The 25,672-nt window shown below is 35.8% G+C and overlaps 1 protein-coding gene across 4 annotated transcripts in view; it reads right to left on the bottom strand.

Moving 5' to 3' along the window:
• POLK (DNA polymerase kappa) overlaps window positions 1-25,672 on the bottom strand; it is a 71,683-nt gene that overhangs the window by 36,938 nt on the left and 9,073 nt on the right. For 2 of the 4 annotated variants that reach the window (XM_029216338.1, XM_029216335.1), the window contains exon 2: window positions 5,260-5,420. In XM_029216338.1, the coding sequence (XP_029072171.1) occupies window positions 5,260-5,412 (153 nt within the window). In that variant the 5' untranslated portion in view covers window positions 5,413-5,420. Of the gene's footprint in view, window positions 1-5,259; window positions 5,421-14,973; window positions 15,040-16,354; window positions 17,187-18,666; window positions 18,717-25,672 lie in introns of those variants that run through there. The other 2 variants (XM_029216336.1, XM_029216337.1) reach the window with 2 other exon arrangements.

Below are 25,672 nucleotides of genomic sequence, written 5' to 3'. Positions count from 1 at the left end.
AACCTTCTGAGGAACTGCCAGACTGTTTTCCAAAGTGGCAGAACCATTTTACAAACCTACCAGCAACGTATGAGGGTACCAATTTCTCTATATCCTTGCAACATCTGTTACTGTCTATCTTATTTTTTTAATTAATTAATTAACTTATTTATGGCTGCGTTGGGTCTTCATGTGCGGGCTTTCTATAGTCGCGGCGAGCAGGAGCTACTCTTTGTTGCAGTGTGCAGGCTTCTCATCGTGGTGGCTTCTCTTGTTGCGGAGTGTGGGCTTCAGTAGTTGTGGCATGTGGTCTCAGTAGTTGTGGCGCACGGGCTTAGTTGCTCCATGGCATGTGGGATCTTCCCAGACCAGGGATGGAACCTGTGTCCCCTATATTTAGGCGGACTCTTAACCACTGTGTCACCAGGGAAGTCCTGTCTTATTTATTACAGCCATTCTAGGCTATAATACTATGAATGGCATCTCATTGTGGTTTTAATTTGCCTTTTTCTAATGCCTAATGTTGAACATCTTCTCATGTGCTTATGAGCCATTCTTATACCTTCCTTAGTGAAATGTCTATTTATATCTTTTGCACATTTTTTGATTGGGTTGTCTTCTTATTTTGCAAATATTTTACCCTAGCATGTTGCTTATCTTTGTATTTTTTAATGGTATCTTCTGAAGTACATTTTGAAATTTGATGAGGCCCTATTTGTCAACTTTTTCTTTTACTGACTGTGCTTTCAGTGTTGTATCCAAGAAATGTTTGCCTAACCAAAGATCTCAAAGATTTTCTTCTATCTTCTAAAAGGTTTATTGCTTTAGTTCTTACATTTAAATCAATTGTGAGTTAATTTTCAGCATATGGTGTGAGTTAAGGGTCTAATAAGTTCATCTTTTTTGCATGTGGATATCCAGTTGTCCCAGTATCATGTGCTGAACAGACTATCCTTTTGCCTTGGTACAAATATCAATAAACTATAAACATTTATTTCTAGACTCTCAATTCTGCTCCATTGTTCTATATGTCTAGCCTCATGGCAGTAGCACATTGTCTTGATAACTGTAGCTTTATAGTAAGTTTTGAAATAGCAAAGTCAGACCCCCATGCTTGTTCCTTTTTACAACTGTTTTGACTATTTTAGGTGTTTCTCATTTCCATATAAATTTTAAAATCTGTTTGTCAATTTCTGCAGGAAAAAAAAAAGCCACTGGAATTTTGATGAGGGAAGTACACTGAATCTACAGATCAGTTTGGGGAGAATTGCCTTCTTAACCATATGGAATCTTCTCATCCTTGAATAGGCATATGTCTCCATTTTTTAGGTCATTATCTTCCCTCACCAAGTTTTTGTAATTTTCAGGGTACAATTGTTGCACTCCTGAAATTCCTTAAGACTTTCTATGTATTAGATCATGTCATCTGTGAACAGATAGTTTTAGTTCTTTGTTTCCAATCTTGATGCTTTTTATTTCTTTTAGTTGCCTGACAGCACTGGCTAAAATGTTCAGAACTAGGTTGAAAAGAACAGGTGAGATTGGACATCCTTGCCTTGTTCCTGATTTTCGGGCAAAAGTGTTTAGTCTTTCACCATAAAGTATAATGACAACTATAGGGTTATTTTTTTTGATTTTTTTGTTTTTTAATTTTTATTGGGGTGTATATGTTTTTATAGATGTCCTTTTTAGGTTGCAGAAGTTCCTTTCTATTTCAAATTTATTAAGAGTTTTTAGCATGAATGGGTATAGGATTTTGTCAGATATGATTTTTCTGCATCTATTGACATGACCATGTGTTTTTTGCCCTTAATTCTATTAACATGGTATAGTACATTAATTGATTTTTGGAGGCTAAACCAACCTTGCATTCTTAGGATAAATCCCATTTGGTCATGCTACATAATCTTAATATTTTGTTGGATTCAGTTTGCTAATATTTTGTTGAGGACTTCTACATTTATAAAGATCTATAATCTTCTGCTTGTCTGACTTTAGTATTAAGGGGATACAGGCCTCATAGAAAGAGTTGGGAAGTGTTCCATCCTTCTTTATTTTTTGGAAGAACTTGTGGAGTATTGGTATTATTTCCCCTTTAAATGTCAAATAAAATTCACCAGTGAATACCCAGGAAAAAACCATAATTCAAAAAGACACATGCACCCCAATGTTCATTGCAGCACTATTTACAATAGCCAGGTCATGGAAGCCACCTAAATGCCCACTGACAGATGAATGGATAAAGAAGATGTGGTACATATATACAATGGAATATTACTCAGCCATAAAAAGGAACAAAATTGGGTCATTTGTTGAGACGTGGATGGATCTAGAGACTGTCATGCAGAGTGAGGTAAGTCAGAAAGGGAAAAACATATATTGTATATTAATGCATGTATGTGGAACCTAGAAAAATGGTGCAGATGAACTGGTATGCAGGACAGAAATTGAGGCACAGATGTAGAGAACAAACGTATGGACACCAAGCGGGGAAAGTGGCAGGGTGGTGGTGGTGGTGTGATGAATTGGGCGATTGGGATTGACAGGTATACACTGATGTGTACAAAATGGATGACTAATAAGAACCTGCTGTATAAAAAAAAAAACAAACAAGAAATCACCAGTGAAGACATCTTGACCTGATCTCTTTTTTTTCTTTGGTGGGGGGGGAAGATTTTTAATTACTAATTTAATTTCTTTCCTTTTTATAGGTCTATTTAGATTTTCTGTATCTTCTTAAGTCAGTTTTGGAAAATTGTGAATGTCTAGAAATTTGTCCAATTTATTGGGATTTGTTTTAAAATACTCTAATTTCCACCTCCAAAATTCAGCAGGGAGAGGTAAGTGAGAAAGATGAAACAATATTTGTAAAAATGTTGATAACTGTTGATACTGGGTGATGATTACCTGGGATTCACTATACTATTCTAATTTGGGGTATGTTTAAAATTTTCTGATTAAAGTTTTTAAAAAGTAAATTGCTATGGAGCGGCAAGAATTAGAAAATTTCAATTTAAGAAAGATATTTCAGATAAACTCACCCCTCTTCCCTACTAGAGGAATATATATTATATAAAGTATACAAATATATTAATATATAAAATACATAAGTATCTATTCTATGATTGCTACATATTAATATCATACAAATTTATATGGAAGAGCAAAGATTCAAGAATGCCTAAGATACTCTTGTAAAAGAACAAAGGCCAAAAAAAGAGAACTTGTTCCAACAGATATCAAGACTTTAAAGTATTGTATTTAAGATCATGTTGTACAGTGCAAGAACAGACAAATAATCTATTAGAACAGGAGAAAGCACTGCAGATCAGTAGGAAAGGATGGACTATTTAGTAAATGGTACTGAGACACGGGGAAGAAAGAGGGAATATCTGATAGGGTCATCTAAGATAACTTAAATATTCTATTTCTTAACTTGAAAACTAGGATCATAGGTTTTACTCTTTGTCTTTTAAAAAATTGTTATGATGAAAATTTCAAAGAAGTCTGAAACAGAAAAATATAGAGGTTGCTATAATAAATATATAAAACTATCACTGAGATTTAACAACTGTTAACATTTTGCTTAATTTCCTTCAATGATTTTTTTAAGTGAGCTGTTTTAAAGTAAATTATAGATATAATGACATTTAGCTATTCTATGGAGTATTTTAGCATGCATCTTTAAAAATAAGGCCATTTTCCATAATAATATGTAATCATAATAACATTTCATAACTAATAAAATTAACAATAATTCCTTAATATTATCTAGTATCCTCCCTATATTCAAATTCCTCTAAATGTTCCAAATGTATTTGTTCCAACCAGGATCCAATCCATATGTTATACTTCCTTATTTCATCTCTTAATTATCTTTTATTGATACTTTTAAAATTGTATCTACATTTTATATGCTTAAAAAATTATTTTTCCCTCAACTCTTTATTTTAGAATTTTCAAATATTCAAGAGTTGAAAGAATAGTACAAGGAACACCTATATGTCCTCACCTAGATTGACCAATTGTTGATATCCTGCTACATTCGGTTTCTCTCCCAACTCTTATGTGTGCTTGTGCGCGCACACACACACATACACACACACTCACTCTCTCTTTCTCTCTCCACCCTCTTTTTTTGGCTAAATCATTTGAGAGTAAGTTGGTGCAGTTATCAGCATGCATTTGCTAAGAATAAGGATATTCTCTTAAATTTTACACCTTTCTGCATGGATATTTCATAATACATAAATGAAACCCCCCAAATGGTAGAAAAAAAACCATTAAAGAACTCTTTTATGATCTTGGAGAAAGTCATATGTAGTTAACTAATTCAAGTACGTGAAAAGAAGCAAACGAAAAACTACTGCACAGGACTAAACTACCATAAGCAAAGTCAAAAGGTAAACAATAATCCAATGGAAAATTGTGCAAAGGATAAGAAGAGACAGTGTGCAAAAAACACACATATAAGTGGCTTTTAAACATATGAAAAAGATGTACAATCTCACTTTTCATAAGAGAAATATAAATTAATGTGACCCTATGTTACCATAGACTGGCAAATCCAGAAGTATAGTAACACACTACGTTGGTATGGTTGCAGCATGGTAAAACATACTCTCACATATTGGCAGTGGAAATGTAAATTGATACAACTACTATGGAGGGCAATTGCACAACTAATTAAAAACTGCACATGCATATATTCTTTCATGCTACATGTACTTGGTGGAATAATTCCACTTCTGGGGCTCTCTCCTATAGTTATATTTGCACATATGTAAAGTTATGAAATACAAGCTTATTCACTATAGTATTGTTTGTAAAAATGGAAGACTAGAAATGACTTATTATATGTCCATCCATAAAGATTCTGACTAGTTCAATAAAGTATAGTATATCCACATATATGCAGGCATAAAAAAGAATGAAGATCTCTAGTTTCTTATACAGAAAGACTTCAAAGATATATTAACTGAAATAAAAACAAAAAACCCACAATTGTACTATTCTCCTATTGGGGTGAAAAAAAACGGGTGAAAAAAGAAGATATATGTTATTTTGCTTTAACATGCATACTATGTGCATGTGAAATAGAAAACTGGATGGCAAAAGCAACAGAAGAGAAGGGAAATTATTCTATATGCATTGTAGCTTAATAATTTTATATATTAAAATATTTAAAATTATAATTAAAAGGATATTTAAAATACTAATTTTCTTTTAAACAGAAAGTTAAAAAGTTACTAAAGATATTGAAAGAAAAAAGAAACATACCTTTGTGGCTTCCATTATAATTTTGTTAATTTTCTCTTTATCTAATCCTTCCATTCCGGCTTTATTATCATTAAGTCCCACCCTTAGCAGAAGATCATCTTTGTAATTGTCATTCTTCTTTGTGCTGTCATTCTTCTCCTCTGTGCTATCCATGGTGTAAACTTAAAGTAAAAAAAAAAGTTAAGGTTAAAATGGCTTTTTTGGGAGAGGGCTGGACATTTAAAAGTTAAAATGATATAGAAATCAACAAAATAAAAATGACAGTTAAGATTTTTTGGCTATGGAGAAATAATTATTACTCAGATTTTAAAATTATTATTCCAAGATTACCATACTCTTGGAGGGAAGAAAGGAATCAACATTTCCTGCCAACCTATGCTAGCCACTATGCTTGGTGCTTTACACTTGAATTTCACACAGCAGCCCTGAAAGGTAGATATTATTATTATTATTATTATTTTTTTTTGCAGTACGCGGGCCTCTCACTGTTGTGGCCTCTCCCGTTGCGGAGCACAGGCTCCGGAAGCGCAGGCCCAGCGGCCATGGCTCACGGGCCCAGCTGCTCCTCAGTATGTGAGATCTTCCCGGACCGGGGCACAAACCCGGGTCCCCTGCATCGGCAGGCGGACTCTCAGCCACTGCGCCACCAGGGAAGCCCAAAGCTAGATATTATTATTCCCAATATAAAGAGAAAAGAAACCTAAGTTTTAGAACATGCCTAGCGACACAAATTTGATAATAAGTGACAACATCTGTGTCCGACAGTTCATGTTTTTCCCATATTAATACACTGTATAAGAAATAAATACAAAATAACAGTTTCCATGCCTAACATTAAGATCAAAAACATTTATTACCTACTGTTTGCAGAGTTCTATTCTTAAATCAGTGAAAAAATATAGGAAGAAATATCTATCTACTTCCAGGAAATCATTACATTTTACAATGTTATGTCACTTCTAAGATTAATTTCAAATAATAATTCTTTAGTGTCTTTATATAATTCTTTATAATTTACCTTCACATACATTCACTTTTAAAAACAATTATTACAACCATGCAAAGTAGACTTACTCATTCTCATGTTAGGGAGAAAGAAATTTGAATTTCAGGAAGGTTAAATGAATTGCCCATCACAATGGGTAATTATGATAATAACTGATAATAAGCAATTATGATAATTATCTGATAATATGCAAAAGAACTAGGATTTCAATCCAAGTCTTCTTACTCCAAGTCTAAAGCAGCTACCATGACATCACAGCTACCTCCAGTTTGGGGCTCACTTATACTACAAATAAATGGCCAGGTGAATATCTGCCATGAATCTACAACAAATTATGGCAGTGATTTCTCATTTGCATGATTTACAGAGGGTTCACTTATTCTACTCTGCCTTGAGGACCTTCCCTCCCCACCGCTCCCCTCCTCTTCCCTTCCCTTCTTTTCTTTTCTTTCTATTTAACATCCATCACCATATATAGTTTTTTTTTTTTTCGTGTGATGAGAACTTTTAAGATCTACACTCTTAGCAACTTTCAAGTATACAATACAGTATTAACTATAGTCACCATGCTGTACATCTCCATGACTTATTTTATAATTGAAAGTTTATACCTTTTGATTCCCTTTACCTATTTCCCCCATCCCCCTATCCCTCACCCCTCCCATCCACACCCCATCCCTGCCACTGGCAACCACCAATCTGTTCTCTGTGAGTTGTTTTTTGTTTTTGTTTTTAGATTCCACATATAAGTGAGGTCATACGGTATTTGAATTTCTCTGACTTATTTCACTTAGCATAATGACCTCAAGAGGACCTTTTCTTGATAGCTGCTTCCATTTTTGACACCAGCAAAGAATAAAATAAATTATGGAAGGAAATTTGAATACTGTGATTATTAGTGACAGTTCCATTAGAACAAAAAAAGTGAATAACACAGTAGTTCTCAAACTTTGTGACACATTAGAGGGATGTCTGGTGGGATCTTAAAACTCCGGATGGCCAGGTTGTATCCCATACCAAATAAATCAGAAATTCTGGGAGTAGGAGCCAGATACCAGTATTTTTAAGAGATGCCCAGATAATTCCAGTGTGCCCTAAAGTATTGGAACCACTAGTGATGTTGTTTCTAGGTACCTAAGGGAATATAGGTTGATTTTCTGTTCTTATCATTTGAATTTTTTTCTCTTCAGCTTTCACATTCAGCCTAATATTATCCTGTATTTTGCCTTATGCTTTAGTAATCCAATAATTTATCATTTTCTAGTAAAACAGGTGAATGTAATTCATTCATAATTTCCCCAAACCAACACTACTGAAGAGGGAAGAGGCTAAATACAGACATCCTACATTTAAGCTGCCTTGTCCTTTAAATGTTAAAATGTACAAAAGGAAAAGAAACAATTATTGAATGCCTACTACTTCACATATAGTATATTACTTAGCCCCAAAACTCTGAGAATTGGTTTTGGTCCTTAATTGGCGAGAAGAACTGGGCTACCAGCAATACTGGTGCCAGGCAAAGTTGTGAGATACGTAAAGTTAGTTTTCATTACCTTGCTGCCTTTTTTTTTTTTTGGCCGCACTGAGTGGCTTGTGGGGATATTAGTTCCCCGACCAGGGATCAAACCTGGGCCCTTGGCAGTGACAGCCCGGCGCCCTAACCACTGAACCGCCAGGAAATTCCCACCTTGCTGCCTTGTTGATGCCCCATCACCAGGTAACATATATTCAGTTTCATGGGCACAGACTTACTATCATCTACATGCTAATGACTTGCAAGTTTACAGCTCTAGTCCAAATGCCTGCCTGATATCTCAAATTTAGCAAGTCTGAAATTGACCTTCTCATCTGCCTCCATCCCCAAAACCAGCTCTAATTTCAGCCTTCCTCATCTCAGTTGAGGGCAACTCTAATCCCCTCCAATTGCTCATGCAAAAAACCTTGTAGTGATTCTTGACTCTCCTCTTTATCACACCCCACATCCAAACTGTCAGGAAATCCTATGGGCTCTACTTTCAAAATGCACCCTGAATGTAACCTCCTCTCACTATTTTCACTGCTTTCACACTAGTCTGAACCACCATTATTTCTTGCCTGGATTATTGCAATAGCAATAATCTTAAATAGTCTCTGTTCCTACCCTTGCCCTCCTATAGTCAATTATCAACACAGTAGCCCAACTGATTCTTCTAAATCATGAGTTAGGTCATATCACTCCTCTAATAAAAACTGTACAATGGCACCTCATCTCACTCCAGTATAAAACCCCAAATCTTTACAGAATCTGTATCCCTATTACCTGTCTATCCCTATTACCTGTACCCTATTACCTATCTACCCTCATACCTAATACTCTCCCGCTTGCTCACTGCTTTCCAGCTTTGCTGTTCCTCAAATCAGCGAGGCACACTCTGACCTGGAGGCCTTTTGCACTGGCTGTTCCTTCCTCCTTGAGGGTTCTTTGGCCAGATATCCTCTTGTCTAAACCCCCTTATCTCCTTCAAGTCTTGGCTTAAATGTCACCTTCTTAATAAGGGCATATCCTGACTTCCCTATTTAAAACTGTAGCCTGATTATCCCTCCTACACCCTCTTTCCAATGCCCCATTGCTTTTCATAGTTTACTTACTTATTATGTTTATTGTCTACCTCTCCTGTGAAAATGTAAGTTCCATGAGGGCAGGGAACTTTTTCCCCCACTGATGTATACCAAATGCCTCAAACAGTGCTTGGCACAGAGTAGGTGGTCAATAAACATTTGTTAAATGATCAAACTCAGTTTATATCATTTTCTCATTCTTTTATTCACATAGCAAGTTCACATAATCACATTAAAAGATTGGGAGAAAAACTGCTTTTCTGAAGTTAATTTAAAAATACTTTGTTTTCCCTTATTTCAATATTACATATGTAAGGACAAGTATATGAGCTTAACCACTTTTGATTTTATAAGTCTTATTTTCCTATGATATTTCATGGTTAAATTGGTTTATTAAAGCTTTCAGGACTTCTCTTATAAGAATATTTTGAATTTACATATTAGAATGCTTGCTAGGCTCCATTAATATTAAAAAATTCTAGCTGGTACTTCTACTTTGGGAAATTAAGTTACTTTGTTAAATTTAATTTGTTTGATTAATATTTTTCAATTATATCTAAATCTAAGAAAAATCAATGGACAAAGGTAATAAACAACATACTAAGTTTTAGTATACTTGGATCTCTATGAGTTCCTTTTGGTACTATCATTTGTGTTACTACGGTGAGTCTGCTTTTGTTGTTATTGGTTAGTATTTCTGTTATTTTCAAATTTCTAAAATTTCTCATTAGCACTGGTTATCTGTATTCTTCCCATTAGCTCTGAGTTTCTTTATCTAGAAGTCCACAAATTGAAAGGGGGAGCTTCTAGCAGAGATGATCACATAATATAACAAAGTATGATAAATTCCATATTTTTCTGGGAAGTGAGATTTAGTACTACTTCAAATGGCTTTGTATGGACAGCATATAATGGAAGTGCCTAGTATGATGTCTGGTACATGATAAACTCACAATCAATACTTATTATTTATTATTGTTATTAAAGTTAAGCCAAATTTCCAGAGCTGTGAAAATCACTAGTCCTACTTTTCTTACTTCGCTCTTTAAGATAAAGAGACTCTAAAAGGGAACAGGGTACACTGTGAGCATCCTTGAGAAAAAGCTAATGTTCACAGATCATACAGATGAATTTTGTTTTGCTTCCAAAGAAGTATTTGTCCTACGATTACTATGCACTCACATATAGTCACATATATAGTCCCAAGGTCTATGAATGGATATAACTGTGACTTACAAACAAAAAATTTTTTTGAGAAAGAGAATAGTCAAACATTTTTATAGTTCAATATTACAGAATACAGTCTGTTAACTTCAATTCAGAAGCTGCACAAACAGTAATGCACAGCTCAAAGGAAAGAACTCTGGGTTCCTGTGGTTTAGCATATTGGTTTAAAAGCACATTTTCTCTGAAAATATTCAAATTCTTCCAGTCTGATTCTACCACTGACTATTCTGGTTACCAGTTTAAAAATGTAAGGGCAACCTCTGTTTTGGTGATAGTAAGAAAGGAAAATTAGAATTTTTCAGAAGGAATTCTAAGAAAGAAGTTTTCTGTGGTAGGGTTCCTCCTCCGTATAAAAACCACACAAAACTATGTAAACAGTATCAAAAGTGCTTAGCATATTGTCCAAAGTCACCTGGAATTAATCTACCAGGAAACAGGTAAAATATACTAAGGGTAACAGAGAGAGAGAAGGAGAGGATCAAGCAGGAGGGGAAGGACGAGGGGAAAGAGGAGGAGGGAAAACTGAACTATAGTAGGCTCCCAGACAGAGCTTGCTTCCTATTTCTAACATACTGTAAATAACCAAACTCAATAACCACCACCCTCCCCGAAAACCTTTATATGTCTTAAGAACAAATATTATTTTTAAATCCCTCAAATGTTCAAATATTTAATGTCTGAACAGATTAAGCACCCAGTATAAAACTTCAGACTGTGGTTAAATGTTCTTTTTACAATCTACACTTAAATACAGTGAATTAAATGTATCAAATTAAGAATATTACTCTAATTTTAATGTAGTAATTTCCAAATTAATGCCTGACTTAAAGTTTCTTTATCATTTTCATTTCTTTATTATTATTATTGTTATTTTTTTTTGCGGTACGCGGGCATCTTACTGTTGTGGCCTCTCCCGTTGCGGAGCACAGGCTCCGGACGCGCAGGCTCAGCGGCCATGGCTCACGGGCCCAGCCGCTCCGCGGCATGTGGGATCCTCCCGGATCGGGGCACGAATCTGCGTCCCCTGCATCGGCAGGTGGACTCTCAACCACTGCACCACCAGGGAAGACCTCATTTTCATTTCTTATAAAAAAGTTTTTTAAATTTTCAAGAAAATTAAAAAATCACAACCCCAAGACTTTAACAGATTAATTTGTTAACATGTTCCTCTCCAATTATTTTACACACACATATATGAACATATATACTCAAACTGCATGCCTACAATTTTTTTAAGAAATTAACATTTTAAAAATAAATTTATTTATTTAATTTATTTTTGGCTCTGTTGGGTCTTCATTGCTGTGCACGGGCTTTCTCTAGTTGCGGCGAGCGGCGGCTACTCTTCGTTGCATCACACGGGCTTCTCATTGCGGTAGCTTCTCTTGTTGTGGAGCACGGGCTCTAGATGCACAGACTTCAGTAGCCGTGGCACACGGGCTCAGTAGTTGTGGCTCGCGGGCTCTAGAGCCCAGGCTCAGTAGTTGTGGCACACGGGCTTAGTTGGTCCACGTGGGATCTTCCTGGACCAGGGCTTGAACCTGTATCCCCTGCATTGGCAGGCGGATTCTTAGCCACTGTGCCACCAGGGAAGTCTCTACAATTTCTATATGATGGGAATTAAAGCACAGAGGCACCTCTGTATTTTTAGCTTTAGTTTTTTATATCTTTTCAAAATAAGATGTACAAAAATTTCAAAATTACTTGAGATAGGATTATCTGCAATATTTAAAAATTTATGTGTATCACTGAGAGAAATAACAGAAATTATGTAACCCCACAGATCTTAAACCAAGGGGATGTATGCTGAAAGAAAACCTAAGTTGGGAGTTCTCTGGCGGTCCAGTGGTTAGGACTTGGTGCTTTCACTGCTGTCCCCTGGGTTCAATCCCTGGTTCAGGAACTAAGATCCCATAAGCCACATGGCTTGGCCAAAAAAACCCTCAACCTTTTACCAAGGATTTAAGGTCTATTCTTTACGAGAGAACCATGCATATATTCTCTTCAATTGTCTTTTTCCTTCCTGAGTTGCCTATTAATTTATTTCAAAGATGAATGAGACAAAAGGCAGTCAAAAACCCTACACTCTACATAATCCTACAGATGTATAACATTCGCACTTAGAGAATAATAAATTGAAATTATCTGCTTCTTAGTACAGAATGAAATATATCCTGATACAAAACACATTAACTAAACATCAGTTCAGGGACTTCCTTGGCAGTCCAGTGGTTAAGGCTCCACACTTCCAATGCAGGGGGCACAGGTTTGACCCCTGGTTGGGATACTAAGAGCCCACATGCTGCGTGGTGTGGCCAAAAAAAAAAAAAAAAAATCAGTTCAAAGGTAAATTCCCAAAGCTCAGTTTATACATTCCTATTCTGATGATGAGTTGCATATTTTGTAAAAAGTCTTCCACGTTCTTTAACAAGGAAAACTTTGTTTATACTCACACAAAGGAGGTAGGCCAAGAGGTTCTTTCGTTGGGTATTAGATCAAGTCAGCAAAAATATTTACTTTTGTAGACGTGATACCAAACAGATTAATTGTTTTAGTTGAGGTATACAGTAAAGCACACAAACCTTAAGGGATAGTTGAATACATATGGTCTTAGAAAAGGAGGAAAAGGTTCTCTTGTGGTACCATTTGGGTACTGTAATAATTTTTAAAATTCTACAATCTTAAATGTTACCATTTTAATATAGAATTGCATAAGAAGCCAGGATAATAAGGGAAGGTTACACCACTAGTAGGATATTTCAACTATTATATTATCACTATACTATCTCCTATATTATTGGAAGGAAAATATTTAATAAAGTCAGAAAGAGTTGTACAGGATATTATTTTATTTTCCTATCCTGGGAAAATGATCACTTCAATTACCCCCTCTGCCAAATGGCTCCAATTTTTTCTGAGCCCTAATCTTGATCCACTGCTGATTTCTTAAATTTCTCATAGCTCTAACAGTCTACGGCAGGAGTTTAAAATATTTTTAGCAACGTAACCCTTTCACATGAAATCTCAAACTTTTCCTTAAATCTTTGTTCTACAAATGCTGTACAGCTTTCTTATAATTTCTTCATATATATTCTATCACTAAAGTAAAAGAATAGGTAGCCTAAAGAAAAGGAAAAGTTAATAATAACCTTCATTTCTTTGGTTCTCCTGATTCCTTAGAAATACCTGTGTGAACACTGATATATACTGAAATTGTTACCAACTCCAAGACTGAACTAACAGTTTTCAGCTGACAATTGTTTACTACTGATGAATTTTAAAAGATGGTTTCCATAAGAAGTCAGGCTCTAAAAATCATTATTATTATGTTTTCTTCCTGGTCTCATACATGCCTGAAAACCAGAAACAAAAACTTAAATTAAACATCCAGAAAATCTGCCAATCATAGGAAAAGAAAATTAGTAAGAAGTTGTGATTTTGTAGTAGTTAACCCAAAATGATTTAAAATATATCCACATGCCTCCCCCCCACCCTAATAAATAAAAAACTCCATAAGTATCTGACTTTTGTTCAGATTATACTCTGTTAAAAGAACTTTGGTTTTAAAAATTAACAACCTATTTGTAAATTATTACTAACATAGTTATGAAAATACATTTAAATAGACATGACATAGAAGAGCATCTGATAACAATGGATCTGGAATTTATATTAAATTAGCAAAAATAATTATTCTTGATGAGATGATCTCTTTCAGGGTTATATGCTATAAATGGGGGGGTAATAATGATTTGGTTTTAGGGATACTAAATTTGTTCTGAAGCATCAAATAACATTAAAGGAAGGTTTGTGAAAGGAGCATAAATTTAAAAACCCTTGCAAAACACTGAGCTAGAATAATTTATTAAACTATCATCTCTTATACAATAAAAGTCATTTATGTTAACTAATGTTATTAACCCATAAAAGCAAAAGTAGTCCAGACTTACTGATACCTATTTTTTTCATAACTAGATCTAAATATGCTAACTGCTTATTTTAATATTCAGAACACTTAATAAAAAGAGTTCAGTTCTAAGAGGAATTTTGACACAGTGCAAAAAGTATGTGCTTTGGGGACTTCCCTGGTGGCACAGTGGTTAAGAATCTGCCTGCCAGTACAGGGGACGTGGGTTCGAGCCCTGGTCTGGGAAGATCCCACATGCTGTGGAGCAACTAAGCCCGTGTGCCACAACTACTGAGCTTGCGCTCTAGAGCCCATGAGCCACAACTACTGAGCCCATGTGCAACAACTATTGCTGAAGCCCACGTGCCTAGAGCCCATGCTCCGCAACAAGAGAAGCCACTGCAATGAGAAGCCTGCGCACTGCAATGAGTAGCCCCCACTGGCCGCAACTAAAGAAAGCCCGAGCGCAGCAACAAAGACCCAACACAGCCAAATATGAATAAATAAATAAATTTATTTTAAAAAAAAGAGTATGTGCCTTGAAGCCAGAAAGACCTGGACTGAAACTTAAACTGTGAAACTTAACTAAATTGTGTCTTCTTAGGCAATTTATGTGATTTCAAGGTGTATGAATCTTGGTATTCTGCTCTGCAAAACTTACTTTTCAGGGTTTCTGAGGATTAAATGTGTTATATATAAGAGCCCACAGCGCAGTAAACATATAGTATGCATGCAACAAATGTGGAGTCTCTCCTCTCACTTTCATTCTTACTTATTTCTCTAAAATATGATGAAGCCTACAGGCCTGGCTGTACATATGAGCCTGTAATCGATTGAGAAATGATAGAAAAATAAGAAAAATCTTCATTACTCAATAAATGACAGTGAAAAAAATCACACACACACTCTCCCTCATCTCCATACACAAAAATGCCACCTAACTTTAGGGAAGTTGGAAAGAACAAATGGCACCCACCCTTTGGATCCTGTGGAACTCAGTGAACCAAAAGGGAATAGTCTTCATGGCATTTAAGACATGATCCTAAAATTCAAGTCAAGATACCAAGCAATTATATTTTAGTTTACCTTAAGTGTATGAATATAATATTAAGGTAATCAAGTCTAGACATATTTGAAATTTCAATATTAATACCTAATGTTGAATTCAATCTCATAATGATTAACTTGTATGAATGCACTGTCATGTTTGGCATGGCTGATTTAAAAATCATGTATATTACTGTCTAGAATATGTACAGAAATACTTTATATTAATGAAGGTTGACAAATAAATGCATTTTTAATATTAAAAAAATCACATTAATATACTTGTAAGAATAAATCAAGTTTTCAGAGTAAGGTTTTTAATTAAATTCCAGAATATTCCCAAGACAATCTCTGGAACTCTAGTTTAGAACATGTATATTCTAAAAATGTAAATATCTGCTAAATGCTCACATTAACAAATAACTTTCATCCCTTAATCTAAAAATGCACTTGTATTATATAACCTTCACAGGTAAGCAAGATGTATCTCTGCCTCTGTAGGACACCATAATTTTCTTTAAAAAAGGAAAATGAATCCCTTGCTTTGGTTTCCTTATGGAATTTTTCTTTTTGATTTCCAATCTAATAATCATTGGAAATGTTTCTACCTTCCTTACCAGCCTGAAAGTTTGGGAGTCAAGCAGACTCTGAAAACAGCATCCATTTATTTCAACAGAGATTAGAAGCATATAACTTGTTACCTCCTTTACTCAAAGGTTTAGAGCTAAGACTAATAGCAACCTTGTTTTGGGACTTAAAATCTGGCTTCTTGCTATGCGATTATAATTATAAACTGTTAAAATAAAGTATTGGTTTTTACTAAAGGGAGAACTTCAATTTATCAGATTTCAGAATTTTAAACCATAATGGTATTAGCATATTTGTAAAACCTACTAAGTTAATATTTTTGCCAAAAAGCCCCTGCCCAATGCCAGTAAATTATGGTTAACTAACCCTGCTATTAAATCTGCACATGATATAAAATTATGAAAATTGATCAAGTGTTGACAGTAGCTTCCAGCATGTGAAGCACTCATTTCTATACTGCCAAGTACAACAAGAAACAAAATTTCATTTATAAATGAAATACCCATTTCCTAATACTACTAAAATAATTATCTTTAATAATATTTCACAGATGCTAGGAAAAACAAGAAAAAGGCACAACAAAAAAATACTATGTGCTATTCAATGACCCATTTCTTAAAGACAGAATACAGCAGAAGTGATAAGATGTCACGTCCAAGAATGGGTTATAAAACAATGTGACGTCTATCTCGAATATTCTCATTCTCACTTGGATTACTCACTCTGGGGAAGCCAGCTGCCATGTGAAGCAGCCCTGTGAGGAGCTCCATCTGTGTGAGCTTAGAAGTAGATCCTCCTCCAATCAAGTCTTCAGATAAGACTTCAGCCCTGCATAAGAGCTTGACTGCAACCTTATGAGCCACAGGCACTCAGTTAAGCCCCACCAGGATTCTTGATGCATAGAAACGGTGAGATAGTTAACATATATACTTTTAAATATATATATATATTTACAGCTTACTATCAAATTTTGTAATTATCTCAGCATGGAACACCACCAGTCTACAGACCACATTTTGAGTAGCAGTGCTTTAAAACAGCTGTTTTCTTTCTTCCTTCCTTCCTTCTACCCTTCCCTCCTTCCTTCCTTCCTTTCCTTCTTTCTTTCTTCCTTTCTTTCCTTCCTTTTTTTGCTGCCCCATGCAGCTTGTAGCATCTTAGTTCCCAGAGTCCTAACCACTGGACCACCAAGGAACTCCCCAACTGTTTTCATTTGAATAAAGGTGAAAACTGAAAACATACTAATAAACTGATCAACTAAGTAACTTTTATGCCAAATAACTTTTTGTCCTAGAATCTGTGCAAAAAAAATTAGGCAATATTTTTTATACTTAGTACAACTAGAATATAAACTTCCAAGAGGGCAAAAACTGGTACAGTGCTAGGTCACTGAGCCTGTTATTTAATACATGTATGCTGAATGAGTGGCTGATGGGCAGATTAATATACAGGAAGCAATAAAATTAATGGTAACACCTCAGTTAAGTCTTTTTAAATGCAATCAAAAGTTAGTATTTGGATCTTACAGTGTTTTACATGCATTATCCTATTTAATTTTCTGGAGAGATGAGGAAACAGAAGTGCAGATTTAATAAATGTCTTAGATAAGGTCATAGAGATTTGCAACTATTTCAGATCTGGCTTCAAAGCCATCACACTTAACCACCACACTATAAATACAAAGATGAAACAGAAAATTAGTAAAATTAAAAAAAAAAAGAAGAGTAGTTGTTTTGTAGACTGATATGGAAGTAACATCAAAGTGGTGTGAATGATAATAGATAAAATATCATACATTCACTGTAACAGAAAGCACAAGTTAGGGTCTAAATTTATTTTTAAATGACGTCACGGTCTTGAAAACTCTCTAAAAGCCTAGGAAGTCTTCAGATGAAGAATATGAAATAATAACAAGAAAACTAAAATAAAATTATGAAAATATGATGTTCATTCAGACTTTTCTAAAAACCAGGAACTTTTAAAAAAGTATCCTGAAATGTGAGAAACACTATACAAAGAAAAATGCATTTGGGGATCAAATGCAGATCTTCCTAGTGATCCAAAGGGCAATTTCTTCAATAATCACAGCAACTAAAATAAACAGTTCGTTTTTACCAGGCATTGTCTTACCTAATAACTTAAATAAAAATCAATTATCAAAATAAAAGGCCCTAGGGACTTCCCTGGTGGCACAGTGGATAAGACTCTGCACTCCCCAATGCAGGGGGCCCTGGTTCGATCCCTGGTCAGGGAACTAGATCCCACTTGCATGGCACAACTAAGAGTTCACATGTCACAACTAAGGAGGCCTGGAGCTGCAACTAAGGAGCCCGCCTGCCACAACTAAGACCCATTGCAAACAAATAAATATTTTTTTTAAAAAATAAAGTTAATTGTACTTTAATGACACTGAAAACAAAATGGGCACTGATTGTATCTTGAGACCAGAACCATGTCCCCCCACAAATATAAATAAATAAATAAAAGGTCCTATATTTCTCCCTAAAGTGACACATGAAATAAAGGGAAAGCATTATTCATAAAAAGAAAGACTTCCTCTGAAAATGAGAGCTTCTTAGGTATGGTCTTGGTACAAGTCAAAGTAGCAGCAAAAATGATTTCTCTTTTACAGTACTGTCAGCCAAACTCTCTAAAGTCGGGGGAAAAAATAAAACAGATGAAAATAGAAAATATGAAATTCTAGAAGGTTAGCTACATTTGCTGAAAATATGAATAAATGATAACTAACATTTTCTAACAACTTACCATATGCTAGGCAGGTACTAACTGCTTGAGAAGCATTCTCTAATTTATTCTTCATGATTATTCACTAATTTAGATATTATCCCAACAGAGTAAATATTAGTAAAATATATAAGGAAATTGAGGCTTAGAGAATTTATGTAATTCACCCATGATCACAGGAGGTGTCCAGGCTGGAATTCAAATCCAGATTCTGTCTCCAGAGCCCACATTTTAAATCTGTACACTAAATATATAAATACTGCCTAAGATGCCAGTAGGTTTATTTTACCTTCATTCTTTTTTTTGGGGGGGGGGCTGCATTGGGTCTTCGTTGCTGCATGTGGGCTTTCTCTAGTTGTGGTGAGCGGGGGCCACTCTTCATTGCGGTGCGCAGGCTCCTCATTGCAGTGGCTTCTCTTGCTGTGGAGCATGGGCTCTAGGTGTGTGGGCTTCAGTAGTTGTGGCATATGGGCTCTAGGACATGCGGACTTCAGTAGTTGCAGCATGTGGGCTTAGTTGCTCCGCAGCACGTGGGATTTTCACGGACCAGGGACTGAACCTGTGTCCTCCGCATTGGCAAGTGGATTCTCAACCACTGCGCCGCGAGGGAAGTCCCTTACCTTCATTCTTGAAAGATATTTTCATCAGACATAGAATTGAGTTGACAGATTTTTCTTTCAGTAATTTTCAGACGTCTCTTCACTGTTTTCTAGTCTCCATTGTATCTGTTAAGACCACAATCATTCAAACTGTTGTTCCTTATATTTGATGTGTCATTTCTTTCTGACTGCTTTCAAGTTTTTCCTCTTAATCTCTGGTTTCAACAGTTTGGTCATGACGTGCCTAGACACACACCTTCCTTCAAAGGACAGATCTAGACCAGGTTCCTATATTCTCCGTGAACAGTTCCTTCTACTCCTGCTTCCTCTTCATCTGCCCTTTTAAAGATCTGAAGGTTTTCTCTGTCTCTGATATGCAGCAGGGCTGCCTTCCTCATCCCCTCCTACCCTCATATTGCATATATTTAATTTTTTTCTCTTTTTCTAAAATTTCCCCTAATGAGAAAGAGAAAAAATGCTTTCCAAGGCTTCAAAAATTCCCAACATTTCTTTTCCAAGACTATGACCTACAAAATTTATTTGAATTATGTACCTGAAATATCAAGCATTATACTAATCTTACTCACAATATAGTTTGGGTTCTCATTCCATAAAAAACTAGCAATAATCCCTAGAAAGAAGCAAAGGGCTTTGTGGAGAAGGGCTTTGTCTCTGGAATTTACCAGCGTTTCTTTACTTCATACACCTTTTAATATGTCTGCTTGAGGCTAAAGTAAATAATATCCCATGTTAGTCATTGATTCCCTTGAATTCCAGTTGGTTTTTGATAATCCTCTTAGATCATGATGTATAAAGTATGGTTCCACTGTGAAATGCTTGCTACAATGGGATATACATGATAGCCATGCATTTTTTATGTGAAAAAACCGAAAAATTCTGTTAATATTTTAGATATTTCTAACAAAAATGACCTATTGAGATGTCCCTAAGGTCAGATATTTATTATATACTTTATACTTTTTTTTAAATTACTCTAACTAGTTCAGATTTGGTTATGAAATAAGATTAGAAATGTGGTCGTATTAACCCTTGGTATACCACAAAGATCTATTAGGCTCAATTTTAGTTTTCGAGTTTTTTTCTTTGAGCAAGTTTATTGTAAGCATTGATATTTCAAATCTTATTCCTTCTTAGGAATCTTCCAAAGAACAAAAAAAATTTATTCTTTTTTTATCAGAATAAAATTCACCTTATCTTGCAATTTCTGTATGGATCTATTTGAATCCTTTGTAAACTGAAGATACATTATGGTGATCTCTATAAACTGAAGATATTTTATGGTATCTTAGGGGTTTTATTCTTCCTATATCTTGTTATTTTATCATCCTAGGAATTATTTAATCATTACTAATCAATTATTTTTTCAAATAATAAGAAAATGGAATGGAACCATCTAGAAAGATGATCTAGTAGTAAAATAAATCATCACTATTACATTGTTCTTCAGTTTTCTTATTGTGTTGCCCATAGTATCATATCTTTGAAAGAAAGTATAAGAGAAGCATAAAGACACTATTTTTTTTTTTTTTTTTTTTTTTTGTGGTACGCGGGCCTCTCACTGTTGTGGCCTCTTCCGTTGTGGAGCACAGGCTCCAGACGCGCAGGCTCAGTGGCCATGGCTCACGGGCCCAGTCGCTCCACGGCATGTGGGATCCTCCCGGACTGGGGCACGAACCCGCGTCCCCTGCATCGGCAGGCGGACTCCCAAGCACTGCGCTACCAGGGAAGCCCCAAGACACTATTTTTGCAGGGTTTTTTTTGTTTGTTTGTTTTGGGGGGCTTGTTTTTTGGTAGTTTTCATTAAACGTAGTTGAGAGTTCTAAATTTTTCATTTTCTGCCCATACTGGCAAAAAGAGGAAATTTGACAGAAGAGTTTCACAATTATCAGACAAATCAGAAGATAAATGTAAAGAGATTAATAGCATTCTAAACTATAATGATGGTGAAATTAATTTTATAAGCAAAATCTCAGACTGAAATTTCAGATGATTCAAATAGATATATTTTCTGAAACTCAAAAATCAATGAGTAAACAATTCACTTTTAAGAATAAAAAGCAAATATGGCATTCCCACCCAGTTTGTCATTCAACAGGAAGGACTTCATCACAGCATATTTTGCAACAAGAATTTGGAATATCCCATTTTGCTAACAGGATGTATGACAACTGTTCTTTCAGCCTTTATGATGTTTGTGCACTGTTACTTACTATAGTTTGTAAGTGCACAAATGCTTAATGCAGATATTATACAAAAGGGATAGGAAAGAAATAGATGGTGAAGAAGTGAAAACTTTACTGGCCTTCATTCTAACTAGTGTTTATAAATATAAAAATGAAAATGTTTTACAATTATGAAGGAAAGAAAATGTTTTTTTTCTTTAACAAGATTATGAGAGGTCAAAGTTTTTAATGTCATTGTATTTGGATGATCTAAGTGCAAGATAAAGAGCCAGAAGTAATGATAAGCTAGAATCTATTAAAGATGCATATGAAATCTGGGATATTTATTTATTTATTTATGGCTGCGTTGGGTCTTCGTTGCTGCGCGCGGGCTTCCTCTAGTTGCAGCGAGTGGGGGCTACTCTTTGTTGTGGTGCGTGGGCTTCTCATTGCGGTGGCTTCTCTTGTTGCGGAGCATGGCTCTAGGCGTGCGGGCTTCAGTAGTCGTGGCACACAGGCTCAGTAGTTGTGGCTCGTGGGCTCCAGAGCACAGCCTTCAGTAGTTGTGGCGCATGGGCTTAGCTGCTCCGCAGCATGTGGGATCTTCCCAGACCAGGGCTCGAACCTGTCTCCCATGCATTGGCAGGCGGACTCTTAAGCACTGCGCCACCAGGCACAGTGGCATGTGGGATCTTCCCGGACCAGGGCTCGAACCTGTCTCCCCTGCATTGGCAGGCGGACTCTTAACCACTGCACCACCAGGAAAGCCCTGGGATCTTTATTTTTTAAATGGGTAGTTCCAGGATCATGCATAAACGTCGATGAGCAGCTAGAGTTACTTTCAAAGGACATTACCTATTTCAGGAAAATATGAAATAAAAACCTATGTTTACTAAGTTTTGATTTTTATTACAATTTCTAATAACAATGTTGTTCACTATCCCTTTATTGTTACTTTTCAAGATTATTCATAAATTACTCCAAAACATAAAAAATAAAATGATAATAAATGCGAATTACTACTTTTCATTATACAAAAGAGTTAAATCAATACATAACTCCTTTATCAACATTGGACAAAAGGATGATTGCAACAGGCTCTAGAGATCACTTAAATTATTTATGGGTAGGGACTTCCCTGGTAGTGCAGTGGTTAAGAATTCGCCTGACAATGCAGGGGACGTGGGTTGGAGCCCTGGTCCGGGAAGATCTCACGGGAAGATCCCACATGCTGCAGAGCAACTAAGCCCACGAGTCACAACTACTGAAGCCCGTGAGCCGAGCTCTGCAACAAGAGAAGCCACCGCAGTGAGAAGCCCACGCACCGCAATGAAGAGTAGTCTCCACTCGCCACAACTAGAGAAAGCCTGTGTGCAGCAATGAAGCCCAAGGCAGCCAAAAATTTAATTAATTTTAAAAATTATTTATGGGTAATTAGAACATAGTCTTGCTAGCAAACACACTCCTTTAGTTATCAGTCATAGAAAAAAACTGTAGACTGGCTACATAATATGTTATTGCAGCTTGAAAATGTGTGTGGATGAATTTTCTTTTAAGAAAATTGTCAAACTAAATAAAAAGTATGCAACATACCTAGAAAGTAACAGATGCTTAAATGTTTAATAATACGAATCATAGTTGTTGTTTGTCTAAATAAAGTTGGCCCTCCGGTATCTGCAGTTTCCACCTCCGGGGATTCAACCAACCAATGCATCTGCAGTTGGCTGAATCCGCAGATGTGGAACGCAGATATGGCAGGCCAGCTATACTATGCTGCTATTATACGAGGGACTTGAGCATCCTCGGGGTCCTGGAAACAAACCCAACCCCCAGAGGATACTGAGAAAACTGTATATATATTAAAAGTACATAGTATAGGGCTTCCCTGGTGGCGCAGTGGTTGAGAGTTCGCCTGCCGATGCAGGGGACACAGGTTCGTGCCCTGGTCCGGGAAGATCCCACATGCCGCGGAGCGACTGGGCCCGTGAGCCATGGCCGCTGAGCCTGCGCGTCCGGAGCCTGTGCTCCGCAACGGGAGAGGCCAAAACAGTGAGAAGCCCGCGTACCGCAAAAAAAAAAGTACATAGTATAAGTCTCTGAAGTTCAAAAGTCCAGGCTAGACTATTTACTAGCTAGGACCTTGGACAACTTATTTAACTTCTTTGAACTTTAGTTTCTTTACATGTAAAATAAGGATAATGTCTATCTTGCAGAATTTTTGTGAAAAAATGAATACTAAATGTAATAAACCTAAAACAATGTCTGACATTGAGTAGGTCCTTAACAAATGATACTTCTTCCTTAAAAAAACTGTGATAGAATTTGGTTCTTTAGTTTCTCATGAATTTTAACGGTGCTTAGTGATTTTTCTCCTGGGCCTTGTTAATTGCAATTCCTACAACTTCCCTTCAATCATCAACCAACTAAACTTATTCCATTAATCCATATATACTGAACACTCACTATGTGACAGGTAATTTTAAAGCTTTACTTGCTCTTTAATAATAATGTAACTGTTAAAAACATATCAATAGTTTTATTACTTATTTTTGTCTATATTTTGAAACAGTCTAGCATTATTGTCTACATTCTTAGACATACATTTCTGTATGCTAGAAAATAATGAATCTATGAAAGATGTCGTATATATCTCATTTTTACAGCACCTTAATCAGGATAATCATATAGCAAGTTCTTTAATAAATACTTTAAATGAAGATGAAGATAACTGTATATTAATAAACTATATCACCATAACAGCATGCATATTCCATAATAATATTTTTCACCTTACTTGACTAAGAAGAAGAGGACCTGAAATTACAGTAAAAGTGAAACAATGAAAGGGGTGGGGAGAAAAACAGAAAGCAAACACATTTACAAAATAACTATCATGAGGATTCTACCAATACTTAAGAATACCACAATGCTCTATATAGTATGGCTTTAACATATTAACAAAATAATTTTTCAATGTAATTTCTCAATGTAATGAAAAGAGGTTAAAAGTTAGAGACTCAAAACCTTGGGGAGAAAAACAGAAAGAAAATGTATACATGCAGAGAGTGGACACTAATATCCCTGTTCATCTATTACATATGTACACTATGTACTCTTTAGACTAAAGTATTTTTTACTGTTATAGTGAAACCTATTAAATGACAACTACCCCTGACAAGTTTTTAACCCACGAAACCAAATAGATACAAATAAAAGATAATGAAATACAATTTCAATTTTATTCAACAGTAAGAAAGAATAATTCTGCTTAGAACATGCCTGACTTGGCTTTCCTCTGAACAACAGGAAACAGGACAGAAGGATAGCCTACATGCTCTTCGAAATTCTGTTTCTGAAATCAGTCTTAATGCTGAATGTTAGAACTGTCCATGAAATGTGACTTATTCCTAAGTAGCTGTATGCAGTGTATTAAGGTATCAATGAGAACCTCCCCCTCCCCCCTCAAATAAAGTTGTCCTTGGAGAGTTAAATGGTAAAAATCAACACACAAGGAAGTCTAAGATATATATGCAAACTCACCTTAAGGATCAGAGTAACAGGCAAGTCCTAGCAGTATGAACATAATATAATAATAATAATTGATGTCAATAAAACAAAGTCTTCCAATCCAAATGGAGTGTGGGTAGTTAGAAACAGAACAAAGAAAAAGAAAGTAAGCAAGGTAAATATTGGCAATGCCTAGTTAAATATCCATCATCACAACAGGGATAACCTAACTTAGTGCTACTAATCATTTAGAATCATAATTGAGGAAAAAAATATGAGACTGGGATATAGTAAAAGGACATCAAGCCTATATTTGAAACCAAGATATGAGGAGCAGTCACAGGGCTGGGGAAAATGGTGAGAATTTTCGGGGCTCTTGAGCTAGTGAGGTGGGAAAAAGGATCGAAGTAAGAATTAAGAATGGGCATAACATAATTTTCACTATTCCTATAAGTCAATTACAACAGGATGGAAAGCATGTTATGAAGGTTCTATTACAGCTTTTACTTCTTCCAGCTTCTCACTATTTCTCACCTACTCCCTCCTCTGCTTTTCCCATCACTACTGCCAATGACTGCTACAGTAGAGGAAGAACAGAAAAGGAAGAAAAATAGTAACAGACAATAGTAATGCACAACACATATAAACAACAGTAATGCAGGGGAAGGGGAGGAATGAGGGAAAAAAAACAGTACCAGCATATATAGGAAGGAGAGAAATTCTGCAGCTGTCTGGCTGTGGGGACCATTCATACATAAAGAATGCACATAAACTGGTCAGATTAACTACAAGGCTCCTTTTACTCAACTAGATTGTATGATCGGCTTTTGGTATTTTTCTCAGCAACCAGAAAATCTGTTCAACTATTTAAAAAACTTGACAGATCCTTTAATTAAGTTAATTCATAGACTGGTACACTTGGGTTACTTACACTGGATATGAATATACCTGTAAAGATCTAAGTCTAAGAGAAAATCACTAATTTGGGAGATAGGCAGGCCAGATG

Source organism: Monodon monoceros, unplaced genomic scaffold (genome assembly GCF_005190385.1).
Source record: "Monodon monoceros isolate NGI ecotype Baffin Bay Population unplaced genomic scaffold, NGI_Narwhal_1 Super_Scaffold_12, whole genome shotgun sequence".
Taxonomy (NCBI): Eukaryota; Metazoa; Chordata; class Mammalia; order Artiodactyla; family Monodontidae; genus Monodon; species Monodon monoceros.
This window is presented reverse-complemented; position numbering and strand designations above follow the sequence as displayed.